General features: G+C 46.0%; 7 protein-coding genes across 10 annotated transcripts; 4 read left to right on the plus strand and 3 right to left on the minus strand.

Moving 5' to 3' along the window:
* The first annotated feature begins 5 nt into the window (after positions 1-5).
* LOC115765043 (zinc finger protein 25) lies at positions 6-1,586 on the plus strand. 2 transcript variants are annotated; one of them, XM_030708417.1, is made up of 3 exons: positions 6-98; positions 159-514; positions 572-1,586. In XM_030708417.1, the coding sequence occupies exons 1-3, from the start codon at positions 65-67 to the stop codon at positions 1,565-1,567; spliced, it is 1,386 nt and encodes a 461-aa protein (XP_030564277.1). In that variant the 5' UTR covers positions 6-64; the 3' UTR covers positions 1,568-1,586. The 2 variants fall into 2 exon arrangements, with proteins under 2 accessions (XP_030564277.1, XP_030564276.1); XM_030708416.1 differs by having other exon boundaries at positions 6-514.
* A 475-nt stretch (positions 1,587-2,061) lies between these two features.
* Positions 2,062-2,832, plus strand: LOC115765046. Its single transcript, XM_030708419.1, has one exon. The coding sequence runs from the start codon at positions 2,076-2,078 to the stop codon at positions 2,760-2,762; it is 687 nt and encodes a 228-aa protein (XP_030564279.1). The 5' UTR covers positions 2,062-2,075; the 3' UTR covers positions 2,763-2,832.
* Positions 2,797-3,495, minus strand: LOC115765047 (trafficking protein particle complex subunit 6b). The gene is made up of 2 exons (XM_030708420.1): positions 3,286-3,495; positions 2,797-3,226 (listed from the first exon to the last, which is right to left on the minus strand). The coding sequence occupies exons 1-2, from the start codon at positions 3,352-3,354 to the stop codon at positions 2,834-2,836; spliced, it is 462 nt and encodes a 153-aa protein (XP_030564280.1). The 5' UTR covers positions 3,355-3,495; the 3' UTR covers positions 2,797-2,833.
* Positions 3,496-3,811: 316 nt separating this feature from the next.
* Positions 3,812-6,006, plus strand: LOC115764959 (protein O-mannosyl-transferase TMTC4). The gene has a single exon (XM_030708281.1). The coding sequence runs from the start codon at positions 3,873-3,875 to the stop codon at positions 5,997-5,999; it is 2,127 nt and encodes a 708-aa protein (XP_030564141.1). The 5' UTR covers positions 3,812-3,872; the 3' UTR covers positions 6,000-6,006.
* A 4-nt stretch (positions 6,007-6,010) lies between these two features.
* On the minus strand, positions 6,011-9,879 carry LOC115764960 (cysteine protease ATG4D). Of its 2 annotated transcripts, XM_030708283.1 has the most exons (6): positions 9,805-9,879; positions 8,671-9,634; positions 8,417-8,612; positions 8,282-8,358; positions 7,742-8,223; positions 6,012-7,678 (listed from the first exon to the last, which is right to left on the minus strand). In XM_030708283.1, exons 1-6 carry the CDS (start codon positions 9,805-9,807, stop codon positions 7,379-7,381), a joined length of 2,022 nt encoding a protein of 673 aa, XP_030564143.1. In that variant the 5' UTR covers positions 9,808-9,879; the 3' UTR covers positions 6,012-7,378. The 2 variants fall into 2 exon arrangements, with proteins under 2 accessions (XP_030564142.1, XP_030564143.1); XM_030708282.1 differs by lacking the exon at positions 9,805-9,879 and having other exon boundaries at positions 6,011-7,678; positions 8,671-9,687.
* A 446-nt stretch (positions 9,880-10,325) lies between these two features.
* Positions 10,326-12,369, plus strand: LOC115765021 (3-hydroxyisobutyryl-CoA hydrolase, mitochondrial). 2 transcript variants are annotated; one of them, XM_030708375.1, is made up of 4 exons: positions 10,326-10,474; positions 10,538-11,431; positions 11,677-11,948; positions 12,181-12,369. In XM_030708375.1, exons 1-4 carry the CDS (start codon positions 10,472-10,474, stop codon positions 12,185-12,187), a joined length of 1,176 nt encoding a protein of 391 aa, XP_030564235.1. In that variant the 5' UTR covers positions 10,326-10,471; the 3' UTR covers positions 12,188-12,369. The 2 variants fall into 2 exon arrangements, with proteins under 2 accessions (XP_030564235.1, XP_030564236.1); XM_030708376.1 differs by having other exon boundaries at positions 10,327-10,474; positions 11,677-12,369.
* Positions 12,370-12,383: 14 nt separating this feature from the next.
* Positions 12,384-14,797, minus strand: LOC115765019 (conserved oligomeric Golgi complex subunit 2). The gene is made up of 4 exons (XM_030708372.1): positions 14,618-14,797; positions 13,490-14,560; positions 12,749-13,434; positions 12,384-12,687 (listed from the first exon to the last, which is right to left on the minus strand). Exons 1-4 carry the CDS (start codon positions 14,702-14,704, stop codon positions 12,402-12,404), a joined length of 2,130 nt encoding a protein of 709 aa, XP_030564232.1. The 5' UTR covers positions 14,705-14,797; the 3' UTR covers positions 12,384-12,401.
* Positions 14,798-14,998: the final 201 nt, after the last annotated feature.

Raw genomic sequence — 14,998 nt, forward strand, 5'->3', positions numbered from 1 at the left:
CCAAATGAGTTCCATTTAGTTGTTTACGTGTCGCAGTGAATACAAGTGCGGCGTAGCTGTTTGAATGGCAACAAAGAAGAAGCATAATGCAACAAGAGGTGCATTTGTGAAAGCGCATCTTTGTTTTATTTCTATTAAAGATACACTTTGCTTGTTAGCTGAGAGAATGAGCAAGTGTCCTCGCTGCAACTGCGTAGCATCTGGACAGAATCGTCTGGTCACTGACAGCTGCGGCCACAGCAAATGCCGTTTGTGTTTGCTGGCAGATGTATCCGATTGTTCCGAGTGCAAAATAACAAGGGATATACCAGAGCCAGATGCAGATCCTCCGGAGCAGCCAGTGACCGTAGTGAAAGCGATAGCACACACCACAGCTAACCATATAACCAGCACTACACAGGGCTATCATTGCACCGTATGCAACAAGTACTTTCGCAGTCGCACCCAACAATATTATCATCGTGCCTGCGGCAATGAGCAGCTCAAGAAGTTCCACTGTACGCAATGTCCACGCGTAAGTTGCAGATCTTAAAAGCTATTTAATCTCTGATAATATTTTCTGTAACTACAGCGCTTTGCCACACGTTCGCATCTAAAGTACCACCAGAACAGCCATGGCAACAATTTCAGCTACAGCTGCTCCATTTGCAACAAATCCTTTAAGCAGCAGCTTCTTTTGCAGCGCCACATGCGCGCCCACAATTTACCTGCGTTTAGCTGCCAAAACTGCCCCAGATTATTCCGCAGCCAAAGTGCGCTGACGGTGCACGCAGCGCTGCACAGTGGGGACAGCTTGCCCCACAAATGTGTTACCTGCTGTAAGCAGTATCTAACCAAGGCCAACCTAAAGCAGCACCAGCTAAAACATGATCAGAACAGCGCACGGCACAGCTGTAGCGTGTGTAATAAATCTTTCCTGCGCTCGTCCACGCTCCGACTGCATCAGAAACGCCACAGCAAGCGTCCACGCCATGCCTGCTCCCAGTGCAACAAGACTTTCAATGATGCGGATGCATTGACGCGGCATATCAAACAGCATACGGCCATGCAGCATTACCGTTGCATGCAATGCGAGGTCACAGTCAATCGGCGGGACAATATGCTGCGGCATTTGCGCTCCATGCATCCGGGCGTACAGTTTGAGGCAGGTGTTCACGTTATAGAGGCTGAGCCAAGCAATCCGGCCACGCCAACTCCAGCAGAGACATCTGTGCAAAATCAGCGCTACAATAGCGTCATCAAGAGTGTGGGAAATGTGGAACCAGTTATGGTGCCCATAGCTCAGCCCGAGCTGGAGCCTGAAAAGCCACCGCCTGCAGCAGCGCCGATGCCAGACAAAACGCAAAAAGAGAATGTGAAACTTTATCGCAAAATCATATTAGATTTGGACAACGAGGAGTACTCCAATGAGCTGGACATGGACGAGCCGGAGACAGTGGCTAATGCGCAGCAAGTCACGCTTCACACCAAGCCGCAACATCAACGTGTGCCTGGCCAGGGCAGCTCCAACTTTAGGCATTGGCGCAAGAATTTTAAGTACTCGTACGAAAACGAGCATACCAATTAAATAGTATTAGTAAACAGTTTAAGGCCCATTTAGACCCCAAACAAGATGTCAAATGCCCCATTGACATAAAGCATGCGAAAAGCATTTTACAACGAGATCGGCTCGACACACTTATTTATATTTAGCTAAATGAAACGCTGGCCGCTTGCCATATGATGCCCTATCGAAGGGTATTATAAATTTGTAACAAAATGTTTAGCGCATAAGCACCATATAGTCAAGTTCGTTGGTCTAGTTTCTATGTTATATTTGTGAAATTTTAAAAAGGGTCGTTCTTTTGTTGTAGGCACCATATAAGACAGCTTTCAAAGGAACAGTGGGACAATAAGTGAGTTCTTTTATGACAAACACTTCAAGACACCATTATCAAGCCTATAAAATTCCATCGAAATGAGACTAATATACCATGTAGCTCCTATCAGAACAAAATGTTTGCCAGAGTATTCAATCGTCGGTACTACAGAGTTAAGTGTTCGGACTACGTCAATGCCAAGGGTCTGCGCGCCCCATGATGAGCAAAAAATATAACATTATCCAAGCAGTATTCAATATGTGGAACGATCAAACGGAACTCGAGGCGCTGCGTGCGATCTATTGCCTAACCAAAGCAGCTGCAGCCAAGCCCAACTGGCGCAAATTACTTGATCTGGGAAACACCCTGGAACGGGAGCTAAAGCGTAAGCTACTCTGGATATGGCCCACGGCACTGGACCTCAAGAACTTCAATCAAATACTAAAGAAACTAGCCATACGCAATGTGCTGAGCATAGGCTGCGGCAGTGGGTTGCTCGAGTGGCTGGTAGGCGCTGTTGCCGAGCAAGGATTACGCATTTATGGACTTGAAAGGGATCCAAACTGGTGGCGCAGCAAGTATGCGGTGCGCAGCTTTATTCCACTCAACTACATTGAGGAGGCGTGCTCCAAATTGACTACCCATTTCTTAAGCGAATGTTGCTCGGGCGTTGCGCCTTGTGCTCTGCTCTTCTGTTACTTTAACAATCGCAGCGCATTTTTAGAGTACCTTAGTGTGTTTGAGGGCAAGTGGCTAATATTAATAGGCCCACAGCCCGCAGTGGGCATACACACAGAGCCTAATCCTCTGCAGCCGCAACTACCCGACGATCAGTGGGCGCTACATCAGGTTATCAACTGGACTGAAAAGAATTTGGTGGCTGTCTACGAGAAACTGTCATAATTAAGCTGAACATATGGATTTTGTTTATAAATGTATATATATATTTATTTATAATGCTATGAATAATATATCTAACTTCTATTGACCTCTATATGAAACCTGCAGGCGGGTATTGTCTGCACCTCCGCGGTAACAGTGCTATTGATGCCCAGATTGCTGAGCGCACCGCGCACCAATCCACAGGTGAAGGCCACAAATTTGGGCGCCTGCTCCAGCTGCTTGGCCCCCGGTGAGATGCGTGTAAGAAAACGGAATGCCTTGTCTTGCACCACGTACATGCCGTGGTTATTGGTGCGTAAATTGTCCACTTGCTTCTTGTAAATCAGTGTCCAAAAGTCGGTGCAAATAAATTTCATGGTCTCCAGTTCGTCCTTAAAGCGCGTGACGTCGCGTGTGAGTCGCTCAATCAGGCGATAGCCGGTTGTGAAGCCAATATACTCCAAGGTGGCCAGATCGTGTTGATCCTGCAAAACGACAATGTTTAATAAGAAGGCAATAAAATTGTTATTGAATTTAAGCCCACCTTACTGTTATTTAGGCAGTAGTTGACTATTTCTGCATGCAGGCAATCAAAAACTATTTCCTCCGACATAATGCACACAAAGTTGTTTATTTTCAATGAATCTAGTCGCACTCAACAGCTGACTGCGACGTTGACATGTGAATGGCAAGTTGCGCTTTGCTTGCCGCTGTCAGTGGGTACACACCCCCACTCGAAAAAATTAAATAAAGAACAAATATACTCCAAGGTGGCCAGATCGTGCTGCTTCTGCAGAAGGGCAATGTTTAACAATGATGCAAGAGAGGCGAATTGTATTAAAGTACACCTTACTGTTATTTAGGAGTAGTTGACTATTTCTGCATGCAGGCAATCAAAACCTATTTCCTCCGACATAATGCACACAAAGTTGTTTATTTTCAATGAAATCTAGTCGCACTCAACAGCTGACTGCGACGTTGACATGTGAATGGCAAAGTTGCGCTTTACTTGCCGCTAACAGTGGGTAGACACTCTCGCTTTACAAATTGATGTACACAAACTGTATGGCTATTAGAAAAAAATTTAATTAATTAAGAGAAAACGAGGCGTGCGGTGCATTAGTTTGTAACATGGTTAGCCTGGATCTGCGGCAAAGCTCAACACTGCACAGCTTGGTGTGCCAAGCGATTCTAGTGCTGTTGTGCCTAATCTGTTACGGCTACGGCGGCCTTAGCGGCGCTAAGTTTGTGTTTGATGACACTGTGGCCATAGTTAAAAACAAAAATGTCAACACGCTGCCCACCAATTGGACGGCCATCTTTAGCCACGACTTTTGGGGTGCGCCGCTGTTAAGCGCCGATTCGCACAAATCCTTTCGGCCGCTAACAACGCTGATGTTTCATTACGAATACGCCTTGCTGGGCTTAAATGCTGCTCACATGAAGTTTTTGAACCTGCTGCTGCACTGCGTGAACACGTTGCTCATATGGCGCTTGGTGCGGTCACTGTATGTGGAGGATATAGACATCGAACGCTGGGCTACCATTTCAGCGGCACTGTTTGCCGTACATCCAGTGCACACGGAGGCAGTATCCGGCGTGGTGGGCAGAGCGGAGCTCATGTTCGGCCTGATACACCTGCTCTGTCTGCTCCTGACAGTGGCCAGCGCGGACAAGCAACAGGGCGTGAGCAGCGTTAGCCTCATCCTGCTGCTCACGGCTATGGGCATGCTTTTCAAGGAGACGGCAGTGACTATACCGATATCCTGCGTCATGTTGGATTACTTTCAGAATGGCACCTACGTGCTGCCGCTGAAGCTACAGCAGCGGGTTATCACCAGTCGATTGCGCTACGTGTGTTACCTCTGTGGCACGCTGCTACTGCTGTTGTTGCGTCTCTGGTGGCAAAACTTTGAGACGCCCGAGTTTAAAGCCGTCGACAATCCCATTGCACATAACGAGCAGCTACTCACGCGCGGTCTGTCCCAGCAGTACTTGTATGTGGTCAACTTTTGGCTGATGTTATGCCCACAATGGCTGTGCTTCGACTGGGCGCTGGGCTGCGTTAATCTGGTTACCAGCATTTGGGATATGCGTCTACAGGCAGTTATTGCATTCTACTCCTTTATAATCGTCTCCTTGATGAACTTTCGACGCTTGGCAGGACTTATGCTGGGCCTGGCGCTGATGATCATTCCCTTTTTGCCCGCCTCGGGCATTATACGCGTTGGATTTGTGATCGCCGAACGTACACTGTATGTGCCTTCGATGGGCTTCTGCTTGATGTCCGTATACGGCTTCCTCTACTGTTACCAGAACTATGCAAACAACAGCTATTGGCGCGCGGCGCTTCAGGCGCTTCTCATGCTGCTCTTTACCGTGTTTATGCTGCGGACGCGGCAGCGCGCTGCACAGTGGCTAAACGAGGAGCAGCTGTTCAGCTCGGCGCTGCAGGTGTGCCCCAACAATGCCAAGGTGCATTATAACATAGCACGCCTAGCCACGGACACAGGCAACATCAGCAGGGCCTTCCACCATTACCACAAGGCTGTCGAGCTATATCCGGAGTACGAATCGGCGCTCATGAATCTTGGCAATCTGTACCGCGAGAATGGACAGCTGCAGACAGCTGAGAAGTATATACGCGCCGCATTGACCGCTTATCCAGCATTTCCGGTGGCCTGGATGAATCTGGGCATAGTGCAATCGGCGCAAAAGAAGTACGACCAGGCGCTGGACAGCTATAGGCAGGCCTTAAAATATCGCTCCGACTATGCCGTCTGCTACTATAACATGGGCAATCTGTTTCTGGAGCAGCACCAATATGCCGAGGCACTGCATCATTGGCAGCATGCGGTCGCCGTGAACCCACGGCAGCCCAAGGCCTGGGCTAATATTCTAACCATGCTCGATAATCGCGCCATGTACGAGGATGCTTTGCGCATTTCGGAGCAGGCTCTTGCCCAGTTACCCAACGAACCGAGTATCATGTTTATACGCGCCAATGTCCTGGGCAAGATGAGGCACTACCTAGAGGCGGAGACGCTCTACAAGCTCGTCATTGAGCTCGATCCAAAGAATATGCTGTATCACACGAATCTCGGTGTGCTCTACCATCGCTGGGACAAAGTGCAGGAAGCCATCGAATGCTATCAGACTGCCATTAGCATCAATTCCTTGCGTGCGACAACGGCGCGGGATAATCTTGGTAAGCTCTTAAAGCGCTTAAACCGCGAAGCATACAAGGAGTCACAGTAAGCAAGGCTTTGGTGCCTTTTAAAGTTGCCTAATCTAAGTGTAGACATCTGGTCATAGGCGTAAGTTTCATCCAAATTCAAAACATTCCTCTAAGACCAAAGTGAAAAAAAAGTATAAAAAGAAAACGTAAAGGAAAGTGCAAGCGTGATATAATATCCTAACTTTCGCTTTAACTCGAATAATGTCCCTAATATTACAGGCAATCGCTGATAATTATATTCTATGTTTTTGCTTCTCAAAGTTTACGAATGCCGTGAAAAAAGAATACCCACCTCTCTTTCAAAAAAAGACACAAACAATAACTGAGCATACCGAAAATCTTTTTGTAATTGTCAGCAAAGCGTTTACGAATGCGTCATAAAATAGAACAATTAAATACTCTATCAAGCCAGTCAAGCCGGAAATGTTTTTATAAACCTATCAATCATATATTTCGAATTGTTTGTATGACATCAGGCTGCCTTATCAACAAGCCACAACTTGGGCATAAAACGATTCTTTGCTCTTTAAACTAAACAAAAAAATGGTTTAAAGTTTCTATTAATGTTTGCGATTGTTTGGCGTCCGTCCATACATGTTCTCCATATCATATCTCATAGATAATACCGATCTCTCTGACGACTTCGATCAATAGATCAATACTGTCCTATGAATCTTAACTCTTTGATATTTAATTAGAATTAATTGGAAGTAGCTAAGTAAAATTTGTATCTAAATATTAAGCTATGTATTTATTATTTGATTTTGTATTTAAGGGTATTTACAATTAATATTAAAACTAAATAATGATCGAACAACTAGATGAAAAACATAATTTAATTACAATCTAAGACATAAGGACTACACATAAATACTTTCGAGAGCAGGCAAAAAAGTTGCTGAATCAATTCCATTCGCATTACAAAATAATAATACCGAGAATTACATAAACTATTTATAGGAATAATGTTGACAAACACACACAATCAGAGCGAAACAGAGACAAACTGTAGGCACCAAATAAAAATGATTTAAAATCGAATGAAATCAATTTGAACAAAGGTCGCAAATTGTAAGCTAATCACATTGCATAAAAAAATATGCATGTGTATGTGTGTTTGTAACTGTATAATAACAAAGTCTTTGTTGTTGAGATGCACGTCTGATGTTTAGTTTTAGGCGAGCTGGCCAGCGAGCAACGGCGAGACAACTTACTTAGCAATTAGCACAAATTATAATAATTACAAATAATCATAAAGAAATGAAAATAATATAACACAGTTTGCACAGTAACCAAGGCTGTGAATGAGGGGTATATGTTAGAGAGGGCATTGAGTTGTTGGGCAATCAAGACTTGTAGCTATATATACATAACATATATATAGTATATGCAGGCCACTTTAGAGCAGCACAAACTCCTCGCTTTCGCTATCATCCGGATCATTCTCATAACTATGCAGCTGCGCTGAAGCAGCGCCATCCTCCAGCTCCTGGGTCAATGCCGCCACCTGTCTGATGAGTGGCTTGTATAGCGAATCGCTCATTTCATCGCGCGCATGATCCAAGCAGCGACCACGCGAAAATGTAAACAGCGGATAATTCATCTCAATTTGCTCCGTTTGTGGCAGTTGCTGCTGCTGGGATTGTGAAGCTGTTTTGTCCAAGGTAGCGCCAGAGGCGCAGCGCATTGGATGCAAATACTGTGGCAGAAATGACTTATATTATAATTGCCCTAGTCTTTGGATAAATCTTGCTCCACTCACCAATTGCACGCTTTCCACAAAGCTATCGAAATCCGTTTTGGTGGCACAATAGAAACCAATGCAGCAGCTGGGATCCATTTTGCTGGATTTCAATTTGCGTGGTGATTTGCAGTGAAATGAATGCATAGAGAATGTCTCCTGATTAACATCAACCATCTCCTGGCAGTAATGCGGATCCAGGTGTATCAGCTTGTCCTCCTGAAAACCCACAAAGTATAGCGAATGCTTGGGCTTGCCACCAATAATGCCCAGGCAGTGCTCTGTGCTGAGCAGCAGCTTTAGGCAGTGCGCATAAACAGGATTTAACTTGTCTGTGCCTAGACGCAACGGTATTAACACAATCAATGATTTCCAATGCTGCTGTGGCTGATCAAGTTTCGGCGCATCGCTAGCCGATCTCTTGGTCGTCATCTGCCAAGGCACGTGCGGCTTAGGAGCCGGCTCGGGTATGCTGCACTGCTCCTCAATATCTTGCATGTAAACTGTAAAGGCAGGAGTGAAAGTGCGTGTAGGGTATATACAAAATCAAATATAGCTCACTGGTGCAATCCTTGGCCACGTATACGCTTATATTGTCAAAATCGGCATTTTCTTGAGCGGCATGCTCTAAGGCGTGTCTGTGGACAAGAGGTACTTAATGAGTGAAACACATCACAGCATAAAACTGGCACTCACTTTAATAAATAGGAGACCGAAGCGGGGCCATACCAGTCGCCTGGCTTCTTGCCTAGTTGCTCGCCCAGGCGTACCAGCGCGTGTATGGAAAAGGGGCTATTTTTAGAGGAACTATCGCCAAACCACTTGATTATCTTCTTATGCATATTATCTTCATAGGTGGAGTGGAGTTGTGATTCCGCATCATATCGCCAGCCTGGATGAAAAAAATCTGCATGAGGAGGGGATCAATGGCCAGTTGGGAGTCTACTTACTGCGACCCAGAAAGTGACAGATTAGGCCCTGCGCAAGCAGCATTTGGCCGCTGCGCAGCATGCAGCCCCAGCCGCAATCCGAGGTATAGTTGGAGCCATTCATAATGGGAAATTCACGGCGATAGGTCATCCAGATGCGGCTGTAAAAGTCACGACGAAAACCCTCAATGCCCTCTTCCCAAGGACTTTCGGCCATTTGATTCTCAGCCGCATCCATGCCCAGCTCTTGGGGCACCACAATCTCATCAATTTGCTGCGGATTTAATGTGGGATATATGGAGGAGGATGTGGCCATCGTTGGTATGCTATCAAACGCCGAAGTGGCATTATCTGGCGTGGTGTCAGCACCGCTGAGCAGCTCCGTGGTGGAGTTTTCCATGCTGACGGGCGGCGTATACCGTCGATGATAGCAGCGTCCCAGCAGCCAGACGGGCTGCTCCTTTGAGAAGCTGGTCTGGCGCATCTTGCCCGTCCAACCATACTTGACATTGTGCCACATAGCCACCAGCTTTGACTCCATGCCCTTGGTAGGTGTGCGATTCGCCGCCAGCTCCGGATCATCGTTATGCAGCTCCGGGTGACCGCCACCGTAGTTGTTGCTATTGCTGTTGCCATTGCTATTGCTATTGCTGTTACCGCCATAAAGCTGACTAAAGGCATTCATGAAACGTGATGACGTCGATATTTTGCGCTGTGGTGTCGCTGTCGCAGCATTTTCCAATTTCGGGTTTAGGTTTGCACTTGTCGCAGGTGCTGAAGTTGCTGACGCAGCAGCAACGGCAGTGGCTGCAGTAGCGGCAGCTACGGCTGTATGGGGTATTGTTTGTATTGGGGCTGCCTGCTCCTCCTCGATGGCGCCATCCTCAACGTCGCCCTCGACCAGGGCGGCGGCACCTTGATCACTGGTCTCGTAGATTACCAGCTTTTCATCGGTCAACTTGGAGAGCAGTCCATCATAGTTCATCTGTTTGGATTTGAAAGCCGATGAGCGACGGCGCTTTGTACGTATTTTAGATAATTTAAAAAACAAGGGCATGGCACAGACAATTCAGTGTGAGCCACTTGCTGGCTCTGATACCACTGAATCATAAGCATTCTGCTGCCGTGTGGTGCTGATTACCGATATTTACTCACCATTTATTTGTTTAAATATGAGAATGATAAAGTTAAGCTTTAGTTTTCTGCGTGTTGGTACTCGTATTCATACGTTTATGCGCACCACAAGCACGATAAGTAGTTACACGTAAACAGTTACGTTTATGTTATGCACACGAAATCACGACCAGTGAAAAGTTAACTGATTGCGTTTATTAGTTTTTCGATTTAATTAGTTGGTGGTATTTTGATATTTCATCTTAACCAATATTAATATAATAATAGACATCAGACTATAATGCTTAAAAAAACCCATAACAAACAAATATATATTCGCAGAAGACATTGTAATAAGATTTATCCCAAGCTGTATCATGGCATAAACTTTTTATATGCGTTTTGCATTGTTCTATACAGGTGCAGAGTTGCCACCTGGCGCATATTAGATGCAACTCTATACTAATCTGTTTATCCACATGATGCGTTCTATTTAATGCTGCAACTGGTATAAATACAGCGCATTTGTAATTACTCTGCGTTTGCATAACTACGAAATACAATTTGCTTTAAATAAAATTTTAAAAAAGAACTCCATTTTTCCTGTACTTTATTCGCTGCGTACGGCAACACTGTATAAATCGACTGTTTTGTTATTGCGCAACTCGCTGTGCGGAGGGGTAAAAATAAAATAAAAAGGAAATTCAAAATGGTAAATAATGCAAATGAACACATAATTAAATTTCCAATTAGATGCTAACTTAACGCGCAACAGCAAAATCCAATTCAAAGGTTAGCCTACACGTTCGGTCAGCGTGCCTATTCCCAATTGCCACTGCTCTGCGCTGCCGGTGCAAGAACAACAGAAATAACAATTAAAATGCCGATGGCAAATTCCACGCGCCTCTCCTCATCCTCCGTGCTGGCCACGGAATCATCCAACAAGGGCATGATCATTATAAACAGGCCACAGGCCTTGAATGCCATCAATCTTGAGATGGTGCGCAAGATATACAAGCATCTGAAAAAATGTGAAAAGTCGAAATCGCTGATGATTATAAAAGGTACTGGTGATAAAGCCTTCTGTGCGGGCGGCGATGTGCGTGCGCTGGTTGATGCCGGCCCCACGGATGAGTCAAAGAGCTTCTTCCGAGAGGAGTATACAGCCAATGCATTGATAGGCAACTACAAGATACCCTACATTGCCCTTATCGATGGCATTACCATGGGCGGCGGCGTTGGACTCAGCGTCCATGGAAAATATCGTGTGGCTACCGATCGTACGTTGTTCGCCATGCCCGAGACGGCCATTGGACTATTTCCGGATGTGGGCGGTTCATACTTCTTGCCACGCCTACAGGGAAAACTTGGCTTGTATTTGGGCCTGACAGGTCATCGATTGCGTGGCGCCGATGTCTATTATGCGGGCATTGCCACACATTACTGTGAGAGCAGCAAAATAGCCGAACTGGAACAAGCACTGCTCAACTGCCCGGACGCCGATGATGTGCCTGACATACTGAAAAAGTTCCACTGCCAGCCGGAGAAACCATTCTCCTTACAGCCCGTGCTGGAGCAGATTAACAAGCACTTTTCGGCCAGCTCCGTAGAGGGAATACTTGAGAGTCTGCAGAACGATGACAGCGATTGGGCGAAGAAACAGTTGGAGGTCAGTATTCAGCTCATAAATAGGTGATAAGCGGCGGGCGGTTCAACTGCTAATTGGCTGCGGCAATCAAAATACCACGCGCTCAAAGCGCAAAAGCGCATAAATATTTAAACAGTATTATATAAAGAGTATAAATCTTTGTTAATTAGCGCCTCGTTGTTAAAGCCACGTTTTCACACAACAAGCACATAAATTAGCAGCCGCGGCTAAAATACCACTTTTATTTATTTACATACCATGTGTAGATCCTTTGCAAAGTGTCGCCCACATCCCTGAAGGTAACCTTTCGCCAGCTGGAGCTTGGCGCACAGATGTCGCTGGCCCAATGCTTGATCATGGAATATCGCCTAGCTGTGCGCCATTTGGAACCGCGCGCTGACTTCAAGGAGGGTGTTCGCGCACTGCTCATCGACAAGGATCAGCAGCCCAAATGGCAACCAGCCACGCTGGCCGAGGTCACCGAGGAGCATTTGCAATGGTTCTTCAACAAACTGCCCGACACCGAGGAGCTCAAATTGTAATGTAGCTGCAGCTTGCGTAGTTTATAGCCCGCAAATTCGTTTCTGCTTCAGTTATCCTTCGTCTTCCTGTTATCCTGCACCATTCTACAAAGCCAATGCTTAAACATTTCCAATTTTTATCACCATTCAGTTGAGCATGCATTTTTTATCTGCCTGATATCTTTTGCAAGATGTTTACAGCGAATCCTGCTAAAACTCTGAAATCTCTTTTATCTTTATTCCAAACAGCGACTAAATCATGGCCAACATGTATTTACCCTTCTAACGAGCGTGAAATTTGATGCATTTATATTTTATATATATATATATATATTTTATATACAGCTTATGTAAACTTTTAAATAACAAACACTTTTTGTGCCTAAAGAATCAGTAGCAATCGATTAACAGTAAATAAATTGTAGAATGTATATATATTTAGAAATACATTTTGTTTAACTGTATGCCGCCTACGATGCGCCCTCTTTTGGTTTTATGCTGTCCTCCACCATGCTGGACAGGTCAAGCAGCTTGTCAATTTGTGTGGGCTTAAAGTTAAGTTTACTTAGCTCCAGCGTCCAGGCGGCAACATCAACGCGCAGCTGCAGGCGTATCTTATCATCATCCGATACGGAAGCTGTGCTGCCACTGGCAGGCGCATTAGACGAGGCGCCGCTTTTAAGATTGCGCAGACGACGCAAAGATTCCTCGGTTTTCTGCACGGAGGTAAGCACATCGCTGACCACATTAAAGTAGCTGTTAGGAAAGAGAGCCAAATGAATAATAGCTACTTTTCAATCTTGCGTACGTTACTTACGCCTTGGTTATGTTGCTGCACACCTCTGCCAGTATCTGCTCCACTACCAGCGTGCCAAGCTGGGCCTCGTGCTGTGCTGCAAACGCCTTCAGCGGCCGCAGCATTTGTTCCACGTAGCTGGAGCAACGCGTGGGCACGTCGCGATTGGTCTTGCGGTACAGACGTGGCAAATCGTTGACCTGACGCACATTCTCCGTGCCGCATTCCGTGATTAACAGTTGCTTTAAGGTCTCCTGTATGCTGATCAAATGCATGCCCAGTGTATCGGCCAAGTCAGCTATGGACTTGCCCAAAACATTCTTGAATAGAGACATATTCTTCGTTTTGGGCGCCGCATGCGTGATAAGCTGCTGCAGCTCCGGCAAGTAGGCTTCCAGCTTACGCGTGTCGGCATGCAAAGCAATTAGCAATTGATTCCTGGTGTAAGCTTTTGTGAAGCTGCTGCTCTTGGCGGCATTAATGGCATCCGTGGTCCAGCGCGAGAGGCGTAAAATAATTTGCACGTTAAGCTTGTAGAATTTCGGAAACACCTCAGGCAAATAGACGCCCTCGGCCCAGCAGCGTGTTAGGGCCTGTTTGGCGGCGTTAAACGGCTTCAATTGATACGCATCCAACTCCGGCTGGGGCTGCAACGTGTCATCGTTAAGCAAGGGCTCCAATTGCGACTCAAGGCGACCGGCAATTTCCTGTAATTAAAAAATAGAAAATTAACTCATTTATGGCTAAGCCTTCGCAACTTACCTGAAAGCATATTTGAAAGTAAACGGGCAGATTCCAGCGCGCCTCAAAGCTCTTGGTTTGCTTGTGCTGGCGATAGGAGGCAACAGCCTGTTCGCCGCTGCTCGTAAGCAACTCCTCAATCTTGGCCAGGAAGTCGCGTGTACATTTGTATTTGACATAGAACACCTCCGAATTGCCTGGCGCGAATATCGAATTCATGTGTAGCTCCAGACGCATCTCAACGTCTGCCCAGAAGCTGTTGACCACAAAATTAAAGCCGCACAGTTTGTCCGAGTAAAGCGTTAGCCGCAGCAAATCTGCCATGTGCAGTGATATGAAGTTTAATATCTTGCTATAAATGCCAGCTAGACCCTGTGGTGAATTCTGCAGCTGCTGCTCGCCAATGATGCTGCTCATATAGGGCGCAACAACATCTTCGCGGAAGGCACGCTCCGCACGGCTGCATGCATCCAGCGTGATGTAGATGCGCAGACAGCGCTCCAAGTGCTCTGGGGCCGCGTTGCGCGCCTGCTGCAGTGAATCGTTAAAGAAACGACGTAATTGCTGATGCACTTGCTCCTCAACCTGCTGGATTGTGGACATCTGCTCATTGCCCAGCTGAGCGCCGCAGTGCTTTTCGTGAAACTTCAACTGTATCAAGTCGAGGGCGGCACGCTCCAAGTCTACAACCTGGGTGGGTTCTTCACCGCTCAGCTTGTTGGAAATCAACTCCTGCAGCTTTGCAATGATCTCATACACCTTTTTTAGGCTCTGCAAACTGCGATGAAATTCACGCAGTTGGCGCTTCTCCTCCAGCTGCGCGCGCAGCTCAACCACATTATCCTCGATCAGGCTGTGTATGCCAGCAATTTCACTGCGGACTTGCTCCAGCGGGCGTTGTATGGTATTAATGGAGTTATCCAAACCCACCAGATTGGCACTCAAATTTACAAAATCTGCATAGTCCTCATTGATCAGATCAATCATGGCAGCGCGCAGTCCTTTCAAATAGAGGCCCAGGTTATCGCGCAGCTGCTCCAAGCTAGGTGCATTTCGATTCTTGTGCAAAAACTCGTCCACGGAGAAATTTTCCTACAAAAAATAAGCTAAAGCAAACATTTTTGCCAGCCATTTTATTTTACCGCATACCTTCATAAACTCATTTTTGTCAAAGCAAAGCTTTTCGGCAGTGCTTGTGCCGCCGGATACGGACGGCCTCCTTGCAGGCTCATGCATTGCGTGCTCCACCTTTATGAATAGTTTAAGACAATTTTAAAATAATTGCCACGAACGAACAACAGCAGGCAGCTTCATCAGGCATGACAATCGATAGTCGATAAACAAAAAACCGATTTAGTTTAACAGCTGTTGTGCTTACTGCTGCCAACTGTGTACTCTTGTACCCAAATCTGTACTAGGAAACGGACTATTTTATTATTTTTTTTTAATTTCAATTTTAACTTAAGACATTATTTACTTTTAATACAATGCGTTACCGTTAAACCTTAAAATGGTAAATTTTTGTGTGGC

This window comes from Drosophila novamexicana, unplaced genomic scaffold, assembly GCF_003285875.2.
Source record: "Drosophila novamexicana strain 15010-1031.04,08,12 unplaced genomic scaffold, DnovRS2.1 tig00000877-arrow-arrow-pilon, whole genome shotgun sequence".
NCBI lineage: Eukaryota > Metazoa > Arthropoda > Insecta > Diptera > Drosophilidae > Drosophila > Drosophila novamexicana.